General features: G+C 46.3%; 1 protein-coding gene across 1 annotated transcript; it reads left to right on the forward strand.

The window, feature by feature from the left end:
• The first annotated feature begins 78 nt into the window (after positions 1 to 78).
• tmem109 (transmembrane protein 109) lies at positions 79 to 5,306 on the forward strand. Its single transcript, XM_070911716.1, has 4 exons — positions 79 to 170; positions 2,284 to 2,488; positions 2,957 to 3,059; positions 3,973 to 5,306. The coding sequence occupies exons 1-4, from the start codon at positions 79 to 81 to the stop codon at positions 4,344 to 4,346; spliced, it is 774 nt and encodes a 257-aa protein (XP_070767817.1). The 3' UTR covers positions 4,347 to 5,306.
• The last annotated feature ends 16,047 nt before the right edge of the window (positions 5,307 to 21,353 follow it).

A 21,353-nucleotide genomic window follows, 5' to 3' on the forward strand; every position in this document is an offset into this window, starting at 1 on the left:
TGCGCCGAAGTTCTTGTTAACTTTTACAGAGGAGCAATAGAAAACATGCTGACTGGAAACATGAAGATGGAAACCAAGATGGCGGCGAAGACCAAGATCCGGCTCATCCCAGAGATTGCCAAGACTTTGGAGGCTACCAACCCGTCTCCGCCTATCGGAAGTGCTTGCAGGCAACATCACGGATCGCAAACCCACCGACACCACCACCCCGATCAGTGACACCTCCTTCCCTGACAAGTATTCATATCTTAACATTATATCACTACCTTTGTGTAATATGTGTATATATTGTTTTTATTCTATTCTAATTTTAGATATTTGTATATATGTATATATGCAGGCCTGTGTTGTACAAATAAATAAAAAAATGTGCCTTGTACTTCAGGTTGTGTCTCGCTTCGGGTCAGGGTCGTGTGCCGGACAATTTCTTGGCAGCATGACACACAATGACGATGCTGACATGCTGATGTTTCGCAGATATAATGTTTACCAATGTCCACCATCTTAGTTTAACATGACGGCATGCTAACATTTGCTAATTTGCGTTAAACACAAAGTGCAGCTGAGGCTGATGGCAACGTCACTGGTTCTGCAGGTATTTGGTCATAAACCAAAGTAGTCGACAAATTACACATGTTGACCTGATGATGGTGCTAGATGAAAAGGATTCATCCTCTGGGGCTACTCTGCTGGGATGGTTATAAATAAAACCAAGACATGCTAAACAATCAGTGCAAGCAAGATTTAGACATGCAATATCAGCACCTTTCCTTTAAGGCCAATCTGACCTGCAGGGGTTACACATATACTCTAAAACCATTAATTAATAGACACATACCACACACGCAATACAAAATGGCCAATATATAAATGAAGTAATGGGAATAATACAAACTGAGGAATTGGCTCCTACAGGCTGATAAATGTAAAATGACAAGAGTGTGACTTATATAGTCAATATAAATCAGTGATCCGATGAATGAATGAATAAAACTGAACACAACAACTTGGAAAGAATGACTACTTTTTAAAAAAAAAAAGTTTTAAATTGCGGCTCCAGAGTGAACAAAAAATACTTTCTAATGATGAAGCCACTTACTACAGTCGATGGTCTGCACGGCTTGGTCCAAGGGCGCCTGGGGGGGGGGGGGGGGGGGGGGGGTGTAAGTGAAACAGTTTCAGAAAGATGCCCTTCCAATTGAAAGATGATGATGACGACAGAGATAAGATTCATGTTTGTCATCAGTTTAGCGGTTAAGTTGTTTTTTTCTTGGACTTTCTTTGCTGGTTTCTTTGCTCCCTGTTTTTTAACATTTAAACTGGCGCCCTCATCTTTACTTGTTCAGATATATTCATGTTTCATGGTAACACGTATGACAATACATAAAATATTTTTCTTCCATGTTTTACTTATCAGCAGGGCATCATTAACCTATTGTCATTGTTGCTATTACTGCACTTTTTCTACACCTTCTATTTTGTAATGGCAAACATTATTGAGGGAGCAGATTTAACATCAAAGATACAGAGAAAACCAGCCATAATCTATCCAATGCGCACAATAAACATTAAAGACAACAAAACAAACAAGATGAGTGGATACAGATACATTTTCAGGGTATTCAGGTCAATCCTTAAAGTGCCACTGTATGCAATGAAGTTTGGTGACTGGTTTGAAAATGAGCCTCTATTTATACTTTCCAAAAAAAGAAAAGAAAAGAAAAATAAGATCTGACAGTGTTTTTGAGATCATCATTTCCTTTTCGACAATCCATCATTTTCTTATTGTGGCGTACATCCGGAAGTGTATGTTAGTTGTAGTGTTTTGGGGTTTTGGGGGGGTTTTGTTTTTTTGTTTTTTTTACAAAATGGCGCGTAAATGCGACCGATTCACCGCAGGAGGACGGACTTTCCCGGCACTTGAACGCCGCGGCTGAAGAGACTCGTCAGCAGAAACATGTAAGTCGAGACTGTTGATCTGGCAACTCCGTGTAATGTGTGCTAACACCAGCCCGGGCCCTTTACAACTGTGTGGAAGGACAAAGACGTTATGGGCTTTATTTAACATGCTGCTGTATGAAGAGAGGGAGGGGGAGCCACCATGGAAACCTGTTGCACACTCAGCCCAGTGGGTGGCAGGCGCCGCTTTTCATTCCTACTACCAAGTTTTTCCACATCCTGTGTAGCCTCCCGTCGCTACTCGCCTGTAGGTGTAACTTTTTTTTATTTTTATTTATTAGTTTTTTTTGTACCTCTGCTGTGTCTTTTAATACCCACTCTCAGCATGTTTACTCATTCAAACCCCGGAGCTTTCAGCGGCCTGTGCGTGCTTAGCGCCCTGCTGCTGTCTGCTACGGGGGAGAAAGTGTCGGAGAGTCGGTCCGGGATGATCCAGGAGCTCCGGACGGCCCTGGCTGACATGGCCGGGGAGGGAAGGACCTACCTGGGCAGGCTGGCCGGGGAGCAGACGGTGCTGTCGGTGCAGAAGGTGAGCGATAGAAATAAGAACAAAAAGATATGTAAAAATTAGTTTAACGTCGGTAGAAGAGTGCAACAGTGTGTAGCTCACTGGTGAAGGCTAACACGCGGACTTTGCGTATGTTTGTATGGGGGACAGAAATACGTCAGAGATGTGTCGTCAACCGCAAAGAGGGGGGGCTGATAAAGACGCACGTTTTTTATATCAAGGCGCTTTATTTCCACAGCCGTTAGCCCGGGAAGACTGGTTATTTTACAACGGTCACGCTTCTGAATAGAAACCGGGCAATGCGTTCAAATACAGACATACTATTCTCTTGATCTTTTTTTTAAGATTTGTTGCCCAACTCGGTCACGTGAGGTCACCTTTCACCTGCGTGTCCAATGAAAGAGAAAAGTGAGCAGCGCGCGAGGTTACTTCCTGGTTCCATGTATCTCTGTCTCTCTGTCTCTCTCTCTCTCTCTCTTCTCCTCCCAGGCCTTCTCTCAGGTTCTGGGTGTGGTGGCAGGAAGTTTGGCTGGGGGTCTGAACATGCTCCTCCAGTACGTCTCACATTTGCTGCGGGCCGCCGGAGTCCAAGGTGAACGTTCGCGCACCGGCTGCTGTGCTGGCCCATCACAGAGACCTGTGGCGCTGCAGGCTGACGATGGGCCCAGGAGCTCTCTCTTCAGTCCCATTCCAGGGTCTTATTGTCCATCAGCGTCAGTGCTAATAATATTGTTCACCCGCCAAAATCATTATTGAGATCCTGTGAGCACCAGCAGCTTCTTCCCTGCTGCCGTTGCTGTCCTTTTGGTCCATTCTCACACAGTTTATCAGGACTTTTTTACATCTGACCTTTTTAGTCCAGATTACGACCGCAAGGCAGGCAGCTTTATATATTTCACACACGGAGGCAAAGAAGAGCATTGGAATACATTCAAAACAACGGGCAATAAAAACCCGAATCAGATCAGTTGTGATGGTTGAGGCGCATTTGAGGTCATCAGGAAGTCTGTTCCATCTGTGAGCAGCATCTGAGGAGATCACAAGTGTATTTTGGCACTTTTAAAATCTACTCTCTACGTAACTGGAGGCCAGCGTTTGTAGGCCGTGCTGGCGCAGTGCTGCAGAAGTATCATGAGTGGTTAAAAAATATGGTGCTGGCCTTGTGTGTCTTTCATTAATTTAAGTCCCAGCGGTTTATAAGTACCCAGACTCCAGTGTCCATAGCTCAGTAGACCTGAAAATGCTAAGTTTGATTGACAGAAATAGAATCGCCCACCATGTTGATAATCAATTCATCGTTTGAATCATTTTTCCAGCCTCTGATTTGAAGATTTGCTGTTTTTCTTTGTACATTTCTGTGGGGTTGTTTATCATCTTTACATAAAATTACATAATGAGGTAAATTCTTTGGAATTGAGTTGTAATTTCTTTGTAATCCTCAGTGAATTCTAATGAGATATTGCAGTTTAACTTTCTTACTGACCGTGTGTTGTTGTTTTCCACAGTTGGCTTTCCCATCAACAAAGTGACCCCAGAGGGGCTGATCTTCGTCGCCCAATGGGTCCTCGTGGCTCTCATTGGCTACTGGCTGCTCTCCCTCGCCCTCCGATTGGTCGCCTCCACCCTGAGGCGGACTCTGTGGCTGCTGAAAGTGGGCGCGGCTCTGGCCTGTTTCGGACTCATCCTGAGCGACCACAGCGTCGGCACCGACGCCATGGCCGTCCGGCTGGCGGTCCTGGTGTGCGTCTGCGTCCTGATGGGCGTCGGCACCTGGAGGGGCTCTAATGCGGCCGATAAAACCGCTCACCTGGAGGAGCAGGTGAAGGTCCTGGAGAGGCGGCTGAGAGAGATGGAGAGGTGGAGGAGGACGGAGGAGTGAAGTCGAATGTTTGTCTTTCATGTAGAGATGATGGAGCACTGCTGTCCTTTTAGGGCTTCTGACCTTCAAGAAAGAAATATTTTTACAGTTTTGATGTTTTCTATAGTGTGTTTAAAACGTAATACATCAGTCATGATTAGTCCTGACGCAATACAACTATTACTGAATTACTTATTCATTCCTGGAAGCAGCTTTTTTTTTTTTTTTTTTTTACAGTGTGTCTCTTTTTAAAATGGCAGTTTGATCCTAAGATTGTGCTACACTGTCCGACAGCAAAGAAACGTTGTGGGGAAATACTCGCATTTGCTTTCTTATTGGAGAGTTAGATGAGAAGATTGATACCACAGTCATGTCTCTGTCTCAGCTTAGCTTAGCTTAGCATAGCCTGGCTCTGCCCTTGTAAACTAAAATGCGAAAAATGACAAGGTGAGCCACTCGCTGGAGCTATTTCTTGACAAACAGCAGTGTATCCATCCGCCCAGCGCAGTATATGACGCCAGTCTCAACTGTCTGATGCGCAGTGGCGAGATGGGTGCTCTGAATGGCTGTGGTACATGCTTTTGTTGAAGTCCTGAAGCCCTTTAAACTCAAATTCTTCACCCATCATTCCAACAAATGTAAAGATGTTTAAATGTTGCTCATTTACCAGTATTGCAGTCCATATTAATGACCCGAGCTCAGAGATTAGCAGTTCGTATTCTGCTGGGATGTGCTGGGTCATACTGCTGTAGCGTGTACTGTATGTGCCTTTTTGGATGTAGTTTGCATTCAACATTTTTCCACCACATATGATTGTTAAACTCTTGTACACAAAGCTGATATGGGGTAAAATTCCTTTTTTTAGAGGAATACAAAGCCAAAGACTGGTACTTTTTACTTTTTGGATTTTCTGACATGAATGTGTGCAGCTACAAATACTGTTTTGATATCATAATAAAAAATAAAAAACAATACACAATATTTCACGGACGTAAAGATGTGATTCTGATTAGAAAATGTTTTGTTGACCTGGAGTTTATGCAGAGCTGTAGCAGAGGATATACTAACCCCAGTTTGTGCTTCTTGCATTGGAGTCAGAGAGCTAAGCTAACGCGTTTTTTCTAGAAAGAGAACTCCCAGACAAAATTAAAAAAAAAAAAAAAAAAAAAAAAAAATACCATATGGTTGTTTAACAACACTTAACACCGTTCAAGATATTTCCACACTCCTCAAAGACCTGAAGGTGACAACCGTGGTGAGAAAAAAAGGTCCATAGAGGAAGTGCTGCTGCCCATGAAGCCCCCTGCTGTGAACACACGATGACGACAGAAGGCTTCTCAGATCAGTGTATCAACGCCTGGCCACGACCCACCTGAGATCCATCAGGAACAGGTCACTTTTTCCAAAACAGTTAACACAAACCTCATAGGGGAGGAGAATGCTAACTGAAATAGTCCCCCAATGGCAGACTGTCCCAGCAGCTAACGTCCGGTGAGTCAGAATAAGAACCCCTTAGGACATCTGGGTCTGGTCTACTGGTTGCCCCAAGAGCTAGAACAAAACACTTTGCAGAAGCATTTTGTTATCATGCAACACAGACCTGGAATAACCTCTTGGCCAAAAACTTTCATTCCGCCCACTTCTGTCACTTGTCTTGCGAACAAAAGAGAACACCGTCAACGCCGTGAGAAACGCTTGACACTCCTAGCCACTCAGAACAGATGGAAACATTTTTGCCTTCAGGTGTAGTCACGTCTTACAAACTAATCTCGTTGGAAGCATACTGAGACCTTTTACTCAAACCAATACATAAGTAAGTAACTTCTTTATACAGCAGAATGTCATCAAGTGATTCACAGACGTTTGTATTGCTCTTACATGGCATTCTGGTCTATTGAAGCCACTGTTGGTTGGGTTGTTGGGATGTTGTTTTCTGCCCCAGAAAGAGGCCCCTATGTGATGCTGAGTCCTGATGTTTACTTGCACGAGGCAGCCGAAACTGTTTTTCAACAGTCAAAAGCAGCTGCAGAAAATATATGTTTTGACCAGTTATCCAAAACCATGCTGTCGTATCCTCTGAAGGAACGGAATGTCCACAATATCACTGGAAACTGTCGTTAAAACATATCAAACTCAGGATGTACTACCTATTACGGAACGTGCGCTTTAAGCTCTACACGCAGTCTACTGGACTGCTCATTAGTAACAGGTCCAAATCATTTTACGTATATTTAAGTTTATTAATAGCATCATATAAAGTTATCGGCTTGCACTCCTTCTCTTCGGTTGTCTCTCGCAAAAGAGTTTAAATGGCGGGTTTCTTGAGCAGCCAACCTTCGGCTGAAGTTGAAAATGAAAGGGAGCTCCCAAGAATTTCACTTTATTCATGCGTGGTTTCATTGACACAAGAGTTGCACCTACATTGTACAATAGGAAGAGGTATAAAATGAGAGGTAGGAAACCCAATGTGGATGTGGAACTGGAGAAAATACCACAGAAAATGGAGCCAGTTTGATGGCGTCTTCAACTCCCATCAACACCAATAAAACCATCAACTACAACTAAACTCAGTGAATATCATTGGTTACATTTACACAAAAACAACAAAAAAAACAAACATATTCAACCTTGTGTGAACCACAGTTGATCCCGCCATTGCTACATGTTAGGAACATCAGATCTAGGTACACCAAGGTAAAAAAAAAGAACACACAGACCTTATTTGCACGATCTAACCAAAAGACGCAAAGACCGAGGGAGAAAAGAGACCAAAGTCACCTTCACATTGAGAGATGAAAAGGCACTCGCTGTGTTCTGTTTTTTTTTATGTGAACTGCCGATGAGAGGGCCGTCCAGGACTTGCTGGTAAGGTGACTCCAAAGATCCAGCTGACCTAAGACTACGAAATACTGACAGGAGGTGTACGACATCTGGTCTGCCTGCCCTGTGGAGATTGCAGCACCAAGGGTGGGGGGGGGGCTGCACCTGCTCACCTCGACAAACAGAACGAAAGATACTGCAAATAAAACCCGACTTCGGCAGAGAAAGGCATTTTGCGATATGCTATTTACAGCTCAATGAATGCGTTAGTGGTTTTTGGCGAACGTCCTAGATGTCGGGAGGGACAGTCAGCAAGCTACTGTAGGTGGACGTGCGCATTCCCTTTTGTGATGTTATGCGTACAACTGCATCGCCCGGTTGAGCGAGGCAATTCAGTATTCAACAATGTGATGTTTATGACGAAAGTTAATGTTTGTCGCCACAAAACTACATTTCCCTGATGGCCAATGTAGGGTAATGACGGACAGACGTGAAGTTTCTGAACTGTCTGGTTTGCTCTGTGTGAATGCTGCTACTTCCTTCCCCCGCTGTGATTTTGTGATATATATATCTATATATATATAGATATATATGTGGCTGGGACACAGGTATCAAAGGCTCCGAAAGGATAATGAGTGATGTGGGTTTTTTTTTTTTGCTGTAATAGCAAGGAGGCTTGAGGCCACCCTGAAAGGCAGTCAAAGTGGTCCTTCTGGTAGCACTCTTACAGTTTAGTTGTTGTTGGCATTTTACGACAGCTAGACTTCCCACCAAATCCAGGCCATCTGAATGGAATTATCACTATGAGAACATGGGGGGGGGGTTGACCTTTGAAGAGGCATAGAATCCAAAAATGAGGTAGCTATCGTTTTAGCAATTCTGTTTCATACAGCTCTTCTCATAGCAAAATCTGTCATGATTAGAGTTCTCCTGATACCCGGGCCATGCCTGACTCAGCTGAACCCAACTGGTACCGCCAAATTTGAGACCCCAACCCGATTCCAGAACCCAGGGGATCACGAACCGGGCAAAGCGAGGGGAAACCATCGGGGGCACCAACAAGCCGAAGGTTCACTATTTGTCAGTTGGACTGCGATTTGACAGTTGTGAATATGCACCGCACAACATCACCTGACAGACTAAGGGACCTTAAGGTGGGTCACTAAGGTCAAGGTATCTAGAAGCACTAAGTCAAAGGCAACTGGGTAGCAAACCTGGGGCCTAGCAGTAGCCTATTCCAGGACAGGAGCACTGGTTGTTGACTGGGGCACCAGGCAAAAAGTAATTCAAGATGTCACGTGTATTCGGCGGCATTTGCATTGTACTTGTGCACAATATAGCACAAAGAGTGGTCAGCAGGGGCCCTCAGCTCATTTTCACCCCTGGGCCCCATACCCAGGTCTACATTTTCTATCTGCTATCTCACCTTAGCTTGTGGCTGATTGGACGTCAACATGACAAGCAACGACCCGGGGACCGTGGGTAGCAGAACTCTAGTCATGACACAGTGTTGAGTGAATGGTGTCACTGTTAAAATGAGAAACATTTCATTCCGTGTTGAACGCAGGAGTCTGAACACACCTCAGAGCTCGTCAAAGACAGCCCGTTAGCGGTTACTATCGAGCGACTGGCCATTTTCACAGCACTCTGGTTTGTTTCCCCTTTTGCTGCTCCTAGACTCTGACTTTTGAGTAAATTGGTTTTCCTGGCGGATTACGTCGAACGTCGGCTCCCACGAGTCAAAACTAGAAAAAGGGAATCAAACCTAACTCAAAAAAAAAAAATGGAATCAGTGAAAATGTATATGCTGATAACATCTCTTAAACTTTCTGGTAAACTGAACCCAGCCCTGTTTCTACGATTTACTCATCAGATGTTGATATTACATTTCTATTCCACATGCTAACACTTTGAGAAAACACCTCTTTGTCTTTGTCTCCTCGCCTCTGGATATGTGATGCCCAAATAACTGACTCCTCCGCGCTGACTGCGAAAACACAGTCGGCTGAGAGAATTGCTCATTTTAGCCTGGTAGCACATAATTGCCAGTCAGATAGGGGATTAAATACTGATCAAGGCAAGGAGGCAAAGAAGAGAATCTACTGTCCAAATGCGTTTCACTGTTTCCACTTGCGCCATTATGCGTCCCTGAGAGAGAGAGGAATGCAAAAAATGGGCACTGTAACATCAAAGTGAGGAGGGACTGGGTGGAAGCGGTTTCAGGAGGCAGCGTCCCTACAGGAAGTTGGTGGAGTTTTTCTCTCCGCCGATCTGGAACTGGTAGGTGCTGTCGGGGGAGCTGAGGACGTTGCCGGAGGAGGGGGGCGCAGGGGCCTGGGAAGTGAAAATAGAACGGAATTCTCATTAGAGAAGTCACAGTGGTGATGGAGACAAAAGACCCCCTCCCCCTTTGTGATATAGAACTGTAATCAGAACGTTTCAGTGCTCCCCCCTAAACGTACATGTTGATGATCGGAATCATCGGTCGAGAAGGCTTGGATGTAACAAAGGCCTGAATTAGGACCTCTGCACACTTTAACATCACCCCTGAGGAAAATGCATGTGGTAGCTGACTCTCCCCCCCCCCTCCCCCCCCCCCCATAGTGTGTGTGTGTGTGTGTGTGTGTGTGTGTGTGTGTGTGTGTGTACCTGTGGTGTGGCAGTCAGCAGGGGGTCAGCAGGTGAGGAATCCATATTCTCCATCTTGACCTCCTCTTTAACAGGTTCAGGAGGAGAGCTATACATGGCTGGAGCTGGAGCATAGCCCTACACACACACACACACACACACTTGTATTATGTCAACACAAAGCTGCATTACACGTTTATAAATCTGATTCTGTACGAGTGGAACAAAACTGAGCATGGGGGCTGGGTTTTTGCTATGGATCTGGTTTACTGGGGAAAGACCAACAAACAAAGGGCTCACAGGCTTTTCCACCCTGAACAAAATCCTTCAATAAAATTCTCAAAGAAAACTCAAAGGACAAACAATGAAAAAGTTAGAATAAACGGGGACACAAGATTAAAGAGAGTGAAGATAGTAGCACAAAATGACATCATTGCTGGTTGTATAGCCTATATAACCATTACAGTGAGTATGTAAAACTGTAATATTGATGCAGACGGTCTTCAAAGCTTCAAATCTCCCACTGCAGCTGAAAGGTCAAAGGTCAAATATTGAAACGACCAGTTTCCTTCTGGGTAAACAAAGTTCTATCTCATCTTATCTTCCTTTCAGGGATTCCTGTCAGTGAAACGAAATGGATCGTACCATTGGAGCTACAGGTCCAGGGGGGTAATAGCCTGGTTGTGGACCGTTCCACTGTGGAGGCTGGCCAGGGGGGATCACAGCTGGACCAGCGGGAGGGTAGGCGGGGTTCTGAGGCGGGTAGGCTGGGTTAAAACCCTGCAGAGGAAGACGAGTGGTGATTAGATGAGTAGATACTGAGGGAGGGAGGAGGAAAACAAGAAATCTCCAAAGTCAAGGAAAACATTTGACTCCAACAAACAGCTTTGGAACCAGTGTTGTAAGAGCATGTTAGGCTGGGTTAATTGAGTGTATCCATATTGAAGAATTCAAGGTTTGTAGTGTAGTGTGATACTAACTGGGGAGGGTGGGGGGCCGTTCCACTGTCCTGGGCCGGTGGTCGGAGGGGGAGGGTGGACTGCAGGACCCTATATAGGAACACGCACACACAGACATGTGCACGAGAAAAACAACACTTGAAATCATTCGAAAAATCCAGTAAACACGTGTTGCATGAAGGATCGTGTATATCGACATATACTCTACTGTGTAGTTATGTCATAAATGCGTTGTTATGTACCATGCTAGGGTCGGGGCCATGGTAGTACACCTGCAAACACAGGAAAGCAGTGTCACAGTCTTTACTTTAGTACTCGTACTGTCAACGATAGGAAGACATGTTTGTGAAGTCGCGACATCCGCGAGAACATAACAACGTCATCAGTGTTAGTGTAATCTCACCGCTCCTGGCTGTCCAGGGGTGTTGTAGGGCGGAGAGGGTCCAACGGGACCGCTGGGGGGAGGATGGACTACATCTGGGGTAGCCTGGAGAGAGAGAGATGACAAGGCAATTCATTGTCTCGGGGCTGCAACTGTTGATTATTTTCACTATTGATTATCTGCTGATTATTTATACAGCTGCTGGCTGACTATGTTACGCGGTGAAACGTGGCGCGGTATTTGTCCATTTTGCCATCATTTCTGTGCTTGGTTGAATTATGGTTAATACATATATTGTTTTGGGGGTAAAGGTAATTAATGTAGTACAAACAAGTAAGGCAATGTGTTTATATTATTACTATATTTAACTACTAACTATTAGATTATATAGACTTCAGGATGCACCGACAGACATCTTAAGACATTCTACACCTGTACCGTGGAGGGTATATTACATTTTATTTATCTATCTTTTTTTTTGCTGTATATATTGCATTTTTGAGGGAGCAACAGTCGCCCTGGTCTGCACCCGTTAGTACCTGTAGCGTCGCGGCGGTGGCGGCTTTCTTCTTGAAAATCTTCTTTCGGCAGCAGCAGCAAATACCGGCCGGGATTCCCAGCAGCAAGAGCAGAGCCATGAGAGGGTTTCCCTCTGAGTATTCATGATGGTCTGCAGTGGGGGAAAAGAAAAAAAGAGGGGGAGGGACGCAGGGGTGTTAGCCTTATATGTCTCAGGGGCAAAAAGAGGAGAATAAGAAGAGAATTGCCATTAAAGTAAAGATTGTGTCAAGTGTGATTAGGACTGTACCTGTGACTTTGCAGTTATAGGACATTCTTGTGACCTGTGAGCCGACCTTAGTGAAGGCAATATCAACCGTTTTCCATGTTTTAGCCCATTGACTATATACTGTGTACACTGTACTGAAGGTTTCACAGGTCCAGAAAGGTACCAATGACTATCTTACCTGAACCAGATACGTAAAAAAACATGTTCCCGATTTCAATTCACATCCTGTGCGCTTTTGTCAACTTGTACACTCTTCACTCTATTCTTATGGGTTCACTGTGTTCTGTGTGTGTGAGGTTGCTGCACTGAACAGTAACAATAAAATATGACACGCCTGTCTGTCAAAGATGCTCCCAAATGTGCGATCAGAGAGTCAGCTGCTGAACATTTAAACGCAGCCACTTTTGGTGGTTTTTAAGGCAGAAAACACCCCACCTGACCCCTCTGATCAGGAGTCTGACCACATGGACGCCAATTCTCTGGTACTCTCTCTTTGGCAGGTTCGAACCATTATTTTACTAGATCATTCTCCGGTCAGTTCTTCCTTATCAAAGCTGACACGCCAACCGCCAGCCAAGTAGACCCATATCACTTCATTTAAACGCCTACCAACTGTACATCTGCTCTGGCTTTCAAGACCTGCGCGATGGTCGTCGTCTCAGTGTCCTCAAGAAGGCTTTTGGGAGTCTATTGAGGATGCAAGTCTTGTTCTGTGCCTCTAAACCTGTTCCTGCACTGACTCACTGATTGCAGACACGCACAGACGCACTGTGGGCCCCAGGAGGACGAGCGACCACTTTGAGGAAGCTAATGAGGATCCACATAAAGAATAAGTAGAGATATCTAATGCCAGGACCCCACCTGTCAGGTCCATCCTGGTGACAGACACCACCCGATCCCTGCGGTCTCTCAGGGTGTAACGTCCCTCGTCACTGTGGTTGACATGCCTGATCTCGATGTTCAAGGAGTGGGTCTGGACCCGGTCCCAGTAATCCGGAAGGTCCTGGGACACCCGAGCACCGTCACGCACCTGGGGGGGGGGGGGGGGGGGGGCAAACTGCTGTCAGAGCATCGGCCAGGATCACCAGCTGTGTTTCATCTCTGAATCATCATCGAGCCACCTCACCAGCGTAACGTTGGCTGCCTCCCCGTAGAAGGACAGGACGGCATCGGCCAGGTCGATGCCCTCCAGTGAGATGTAGAGACTCTCCCCTGCTATGCACTTCAGATAGTTGTGTCTGGCTGGGAGAGAGAGAGAGAGAGAGCAGAAGAGGAAAGTCACGTTGCATGCAGTTGTATTTGTGCCTCTATCCTGAGCGTGCAATGGGACATTCTGAGCACAGGAAAGCACATTAATTACTTTCTGTAGGGAGATTATTATCACACAAAGAACAGAGATCCAGTCTGTGCTCAATGACAAACTGTCCAAGTGTACTTGTGTGTACACTGTGGTCTGGGATTAGGGGATGTCTGAGTGAGTGAAAATCCATTTGGGACAAGGGGCATCTGAGATCATATGGTTGTCAGCAGGTTGTCTGTCATGAAAGAGCCATGAAAGAGCATTATCCTGACTTAACAGTGACTTCCACTATCTGCATGTCACCGTCGCTGCATCCTGAGCTTTAGCGCTGCCCATTGCGATTGTGATTGGTTTAAAGAAATACAAACAAGCCAATGCGCCCCATCGCCCCCCCATCCCAGAATGACACACCAAAGTGTGGAGATGAGATAGTGAAATAAACTGGTGTTCAAAAGATGAAGTTTTGATATGCCAAGATAATTCCACTTTAAATGATTTAAGACAATTAATATATATATATATATATATATATTTCTAATTTAGCTGTCAGTCCTGCATTTGCAGTATACGGGTACTTCGGAGTAAAACTTTGTTTGTGTAGCCTGTGGTCAAAACAAAGTGTGTGTTTTTGGTGCAGAACTGCAAGAATGGTATGACTAGTTAGCCTAATAATCACAACAGCGACAGCTTTTACTAACTCACGTGTCACAGCCACTTTGACAGTGGAGATCTCTTTATCCCAGTAGTCTCTCTGGAGGTACGTCCCCTGGTCCTCATAAGTCACCTGACAAACACATACGGACCACATGAATACACCGTGAAGATCTAAAATCTCTGGCCACACTATGAGAAAGTGCTGAACCCCAAAGCGCCGCCACTGCCTTAATCCAGCAATTCGTTGCATTTCCAGAACATTTAGACTTTAAACAAGTGTCCTGGCTACCTTGTCAATGTACCAGCGTCGGTCGCTGCCCGTGCCAGACACCCTGCCCTTGGTCATCCTGTCGAAGACAGAACAACAGCCACATGGAAACACATCAACTACAACAACTCTGGAAGCAGCTCACAGCTTCCCTCCAAGACCAGAACACAGAGTGTTCCTAAGTGTTGTCTGACCTGATTCTGCCCCTCTCCCAGTACAGAAAGGTGTTACTGGGATCACCAGCTGGAATGAACTCCAGTTTCTCCGCACTCTTGGGCAGGTAGATCTTCAGCTGGCGACCATGGGCCAAACGCTCATGGAGGTCATGGACCGCGTAGGACTCTGAGACAAAGGCAGGGGAAGGAAAATGCGGCAGAATGAAATCTGCTACTACCATCATTTCAAAAACAATTGGGGGAAAATAGGTCAAACTTTCCATTCCAAGAGTGTCGTTCATAATTATGAGCATCTATCAAAGAGTCAAGAGGCCAGAAAAATTAGACAATCCTGGTGAAGACTGGCTTTTCTTATTCTAGCAGTGGTCAATTACTACACATGGCGGCTTTAGGGGACCTTTTTTCGTGGCAGACCTTTTTGACTTGTCACAGTGAGAGAAGCAGGGGTGTAATTAATCACAGTAATGACGGCACCATTCAACACAACATCAGAGAACAGGATTGAGAATGAAATACTCACCCACACCGAGGGAAGCCGCCAGCAGGATCAAAACACTCCACATCATCTGCACACAAGACACAGAAGATTTCGCTCAAGCTAAATCCACAGTGTTATCACAGATTAGTTTACGTTCACTTTTACAGAATGTGTCCATAACTGAACACTCAGATTAACCTTTCTTCTTGTGCAAAGAACCCTAACCCTAACCCAAACTTTGCCAACAGGCAGCGCGGTGGTGCAGGGGTTAGCACTGTCGCACGGGAGGTAGAGACTCCGCTTAAGCGTCCTTCTGGCAAGACACTGAACCCTAAGTTGCTCCCGATGGAGGCGCCAGCCCCTTGCGCGGCAGCTCGGTCGCCATCGCTGCGTGAATGGGTGAATGAGACCAAGCTGTAAAGCGCTTTGGGGAGTTGGTTCTATGGATTCGTTAAGAGGCCTCTGTGGACCTGAGCGTTCTTGCTGGTTTGTATCTAATAAGCATGTATTCTATATACAGAGGTACAAGGCCATTTAGAGCTTCGTATACAAATAGCTACAATCTTAAAATTGATTTTAGTTTTTACGGGACGATCTAAGAACGGGTGTAAAGTGTAATGTAATGTGCCGAGCAGCTGATTTTGGGAGGCCAGCGAATAGACCAGAGGTACGTATGTAACCCTGGTTACCATTGTCTGCGTGCTAACCATCCCCCATCACTGTGGTCTCTCCTCAGTGGTCTTCCTGCTTACATGTGCGCATGTGACAGCCAGGGACAGGAAACCCTTCGCCCCTCACAACAACAATAACAACAACAAAAAAACAGCCTCAGAGGAAGTGAAGTGAAATGCTGGCTTTCACATGAACATAATTGTTAATGACGAGGCCTGAGGGTGGTGGCTGGTCCATCCATTAGTCCGTGCAAACAAGGGGCCAGACTGACTGCTGACTTGCTGTTGAACACAATACTCCTATTTGTTTAATAAGCTGTTCGCATATACTGACTTCTAACTAACTTCTTACGCACATTATATTGTCAAAACCTGCTGTGAATTAGCATGCAGTCTGGAATTTGGACAAAGTCTTAGTCATCATGGAAACATACTGCACATACTTCTTTTTCAAATTGTATTCTGACATCAAATTGAAGTGTAAAAATCCTCACTTGGATATTGCTACTACTGAGAAGGCCAGTGGACACCTCCTCATCTCTCTGCAAACCACTCCAACCCCCCCCCTTCTCTGACGAGATAAACGACTGTGTTCAAATACTCACACGCGACACCATGAAGTGATAAGGGAACCCATTTCAGAATCAGAATCAGAATCAGAAACTGTTTATTGCCAAGTAACATACATTACAAGGAATTTGCTGTGGTCTGAAGGTGCTATTGTTTTGATAACAAATAAGTAGAATATAAAAGCTAAAATAAGAATAAGAATAAAAATAAAAATAAGATAAGATAAATAACAACAGTGCAGTGACCAGAATAAAGTAAAGTGTCCAGATAAAGTGTCCAGTAGGGGGTGGGTGCGTTAATGTAACGCAGTGGGGACAGGGGTGATGTACGTTAATATAACGTATAGCTTGTGTTTGTGTTCTAGGGGGGGGGGGTCAGTGTGAGTTTGTCAGGTTGACTGCAGAGGGGAAGAAACTGTTTTTGTGGCGGGAGGTTTTGGTCCTGATGGACCGCAGCCTCCTGCCAGAGGGGAGGGGGTCGAACAGATGGTGTCCGGGGTGGGAGGGGTCGGCAGCGATCTTCCCTTCTCTCCTCAGGGTCCTGGAGGAGTACAGGTCCTGAAGAGATGGGAGGTTGCAGCCGATCACCCTCTCTGCAGAGCGGATGATACGCTGCAGTCTGCGTCTGTCCTTGGTGGAGGCAGCAGCGTACCAGACGGTGATGGAGGAGGTGAGGATGGACTCTATGATGGCAGTGTAGAAGTGAACCAGCATTTTTTGTGGCAGGTTAAACTTCCTCAGCTGCCTCAGGAAGTACATCCTCTGTTGGGCTTTCTTGATGAGGGAGCTGATGTTCAGCTCCCACCGGAGGTCCTGGCTGATGATGGAGCCCAGGAAACGGAAGGACTCCACAGTGTCCACTGGAGAGTCACACAGGGTGATGGGGGCGGGTGGGGCTGTGCTCTTCCTAAAGTCAACAACCATCTCCACTGTCTTTGAAGCGTTAAGCTCCAGGTTGTTGCTGTTGCACCAGGTGGTCAATCTCCCACCTGTAGGCAGACTCATCCTCTCCAGAGATGAGTCCGATGAGGGTGGTGTCGTCCGCGAACTTCAGGAGCTTGACAGACTGGTGACTGGAGGTGCAGCTGTTGGTGTAGAGGGAGAAGAGTAGGGGAGAAAGAACGCAGCCAGCTTCACGTGCTGCTTCCTGTCAGACAGGAAATCTGTGATCCACCTGCAGGTGGGGTCAGGCACGTTCAGCTGGGAGAGCTTGTCCTGAAGAAGAGCCGGGACGATCGTGTTGAAGGCAGAGCTGAAGTCCACAAAGAGGATCCTGGCATAGGATCCTGCGGAGTCCAGGTGCTGGAGGATGAAGTGTACAGCCAGGTTGACGGCGTCGTCTACAGACCTGTTGGCTCTGTAGGCGAACTGCAGGGGGTCCAGCAGAGAGTCTGTGATGGATTTGAGGTGGGACAGGACCAGGCGTTCAAATGATTTCATGACCACAGAGGTCAGGGCGATGGGTCTGTAGTCATTTAATCCTGTGGGCCCTGGTTTTTTGGGGACGGGGATGATGGTGGAGGCCTTGAAGCAGGCTGGCACGTGGCATGTCTCCAGTGAGGTGTTGAAGATGTCCGTGAACACCGGAGACAGCTGATCGGCGCAGCGCTTCAGGCAGGACGGGGAGATGGAGTCTGGTCCAGCAGCTTTACGCGGGTTTTGTCTCTTGAAGAGTCTGTTCGATGCTGGAGGAGTGGGGGGCGATGTGGGGGGCAGCTGTGGTGGTAGGAGGTGTGAGAGTTCAGCCCCAGGTGTGATGAGGGGGTTGGGGCTGTTGGGCTGGAGCTGGTGGGTGATGGTGTAGGGGATGGTGTCAGGACTGTCCCATTGTCTTTCAAAGCGACAGTAGAAGTCGTTGAGGCTGTTGGCGAGGCGTCGGTCGTTAGCAGAGTTGGGGGCTCTTGGCTTGTAGTTGGTGATCTGCCTGAGCCCCCTCCACACAGAAGCAGAGTCACTGGTCTTGTAGTCTCTCTGAGTACAGTCGTTTAGCTTCCCTCACCGCCTTGCTAAACTTGTACTTGGCTTCCTTAAACTCTGCTCTGTTGCCACTCTTAAACGCCTCTTCCTTTTCCAACCTCAGCTGTCGCAGTCTTGCTGTGAACCAGGGTTTGTCGTTGTTGTAACTCACCCTGGTCCGAGTTGGTACGCAGCAGTCCTCACAGAAGCTGATATATGAAGTCACAGCCTCTGTGTACTCATCCAGACTGTTGGTAGCAGTCCTGAAAACATCCCAGTCAGTACAGTCCAAACACGCCTTCAGGTCCTCTGCAGCTTCACTGGTCCACTTCTTCGAAGTTCTCACAACCTGCTTAGAAAGTTTTAATTTCTGCCTGTATGTGGGAATCAGGTGGACCATGTCGTGGTCAGAGTGTCCCAGTGCAGCGCGGGTGACGGCGTGAAAAGCATTACTGACTGTGGTGTAACAGTGATCCAGAGTGTTCCCCTCCCTGGTGGGGCATTTAATAAACTGTTTGTATTTTGGGAGTTCGTGTCTGAGGTTACCTTTGTTAAAGTCACCGAGGACAATAACTAAGGAGTCCGGGTTGGTCTGCTCCGTTTCCAGTATCTGGTCGGCGAGTGCGCGCTGTGCGTCCTGCACGTTGGCCTCTGGTGGAATGTAAACACCGACCAGAATGAATGAAGCGAACTCACGGGGGGAGTAAAGTAAATTCATCCAGTGCAACAGGTCAAGTAGATATAATGGCTCTCCTCCTCTGCACTCACTCGAGATTGCCTGACTGAGGAAGCTATAATGTCCGTCTGTTTAAATATGATCTACAGGCAAGTTACCAGACCACACAGTGGCAGTGTTTCCCATTGATTACCTGGACTGTGGAGGCCCGCACAGCCTAATTTGCCCCGCCACAATTTCATAAAGAAGCGAAAATATTTTTACACTTCTCATAATAACAGAGGATCTGCTGCAACTGAGACACCAAGGCATTTTGAGGACACAACTTTGTTTGAGGTAAGTAGTAAAAACACAATTTTTTGTCATTATCAATGTATGACAGCAAACAGATAACGTTACCACAGCTGTTGGGGTAAGTCTGGACAGACCCAGGGTCAGACTATATCCTGCTTCGCCCTTATCCCACTAGTGATAGCCATAGACGGCGAAGCCTATACGATACAGAGCATTAGTTACTACAGTAAGTCCAGGTTCTACATGTACAGGCGCAGCCCTCTGAGCTCCGGGCATCACTGGTTCATTAAATAGCTGAAGAAAAAGCTGCTTCCGGCCTCAGTTTATACACAAGGTGGGGCCGAGGTGAGGCGCACACAACAGGTGGGCGTTATTTGACTATGTATTGATATTTCATGTAATTGTTTGTGAACTGATCAAAACTTTCATTTAATTCATGTATATCATTTTATTCCAACCTACTGCATACAGTTCCCTTAATCTGTTGCAGGTGGGACGTAATTGAGCGAAGCACCTTTTTGAACATGTTCCGTTCCATCAAAGCTCAGTGGATGCTCCTGACGGTCAGATGTGCGAAAGGATCGCTCCGTCTTGAGTTGTGCTTCTTTGAGGATTTCACTTTCATATTGTCTGCAGTTGTGTGGTGACTCTGCGCTGGCGTAGACTTTGTTATTTTGGTTAAGTTGTTCATTAGTGTTTTCTCACATTCTGTAGGACAAAGAGCTGTGTTCTGTGCCTGAGGAAAAGAATCAATTGTGGACCCCAGCTCTGTCTGATGTGCTCACTATCTGCTCCATATGCACTGTATATATGTGTTTGTGATTAAATTGTTTACCAGAGCACAGAATGCTTCACAGATCTAGCCTGTGCACCAGATTGATGCATTTCACTTTAAAATGTACAACATCCCCCCCCCCCCCCCCCCCCTTAGAGGGTCTGAGGTCCACCCACCATGGTCTCACAACATCCTGAGGGAAACCAATGTGACATCTGACTTTCGGTAATATTCTGGCTCATTATAGCTGCCAATACTGGCCCTACGAAGTGGCTCAGGTTTCTGCCATGACGCGACCGATCTACATTAAATGCCGTTCCTTTGTCAGTTGTCAACATAAGATTCAGTCACCTTCATTTTGTTTTAATGTTGCAGCCTGGCCTCATTTTACCTCACATAAAAATGCTTCCAGTAAGTCAGGGATACAGACTTTAAATGTGGGGGGGGGGGGGGGGGGGAGCACTGGTATCGGATCATTTCTTGAGACTTTGTTCAAAACCTCACACTGAGGACAACAATGCAATGCAGCTGTAAAAAAGCTTCACCTAAATAAAGTTATCAATATATATATATATAAATCAGGAGCTGTCCCATCCAAAGAAAAAGTAAACAAGATTATGAATCTGACAATCAATGACAGCTTTTGGTATTGCCAGTTTTTGGTGTTACGGACACATTTTGGTGCCAAAGAAAGTGTTCGATAATTAAGGCACGTGGGACATGTGGGACCTGTGTGTCTCAGATTGAATTCAGGGCCCAAAAACAGGTTCAGTCCGGCCAGGCTGCGTGCAGCGCACTAGGGCTGCACCTGTCCGCATTTCAGCTGCTTTGCCTGCTGCCTTTCTATTCCGGGGGAGAGCCGGGGTCTTAATTTAGCAGAGCGGCACCGATAATACTCCTCAGACCAAGCTGCTCTGTGTGGAACTGTTTCCTCTGATGTAAATAAGGAAGCCTGGAATGAAGTAAAATACAGGATGAACAACAGGTGAACAACCAGGCCAGAAGGAATAGTGATCGCTGTTGTATTGAAAGCCTCAACAAATGCATTGCTCTGGAGTGCAGTTCTGGCATGTTCAATACCAAACACATCAGACTTTTAATATCATTTGACAGGTATTGTGCTGCATTATTAATATTCTCCACCTCTCGATGAAGTTGTGAATTTTGAACACTGTGAATTACAGGCAGGTGTCTGCCAGTAAACAGATGTAATGACCACCTGTCTGAGAAGGCAAATGTTTTAAAAAAACGAAGCCTCCTCAACTTCAAATTGGCGGGAGATAATGTGTAAATCTGTCTTCAACTTCAGTCCACTGCTATTTTTTCGACAGCACCTGAAAGCCTCACGGGCCCCAGCCCTGAAAGCGGGGGCTGCGGTGTCCCCTCCCTGCGAGATGATGGTATGTCACATAAACGTGAACGAAGGTGGTGGGGGGCGTTCGGCCGCTTGTTTAAAACACCTCACTGTTGTCAGACGTCGCCAATCGGTTGGACCGGTGTGACGAGCGCGGAGAGGTGTGGCCCGCGCGCACAGACAAAAACCTCCAAACCCGTCAGAATGTATTGGTCAGACGACCCATTACCGAAATATGTTAAGTCCTCCCGCCAAGGGGGGCAACCCCCCCCCACCCCGCC

This window comes from Enoplosus armatus, chromosome 2, assembly GCF_043641665.1.
Source record: "Enoplosus armatus isolate fEnoArm2 chromosome 2, fEnoArm2.hap1, whole genome shotgun sequence".
In the NCBI taxonomy this organism is placed as follows: Eukaryota; Metazoa; Chordata; class Actinopteri; order Centrarchiformes; family Enoplosidae; genus Enoplosus; species Enoplosus armatus.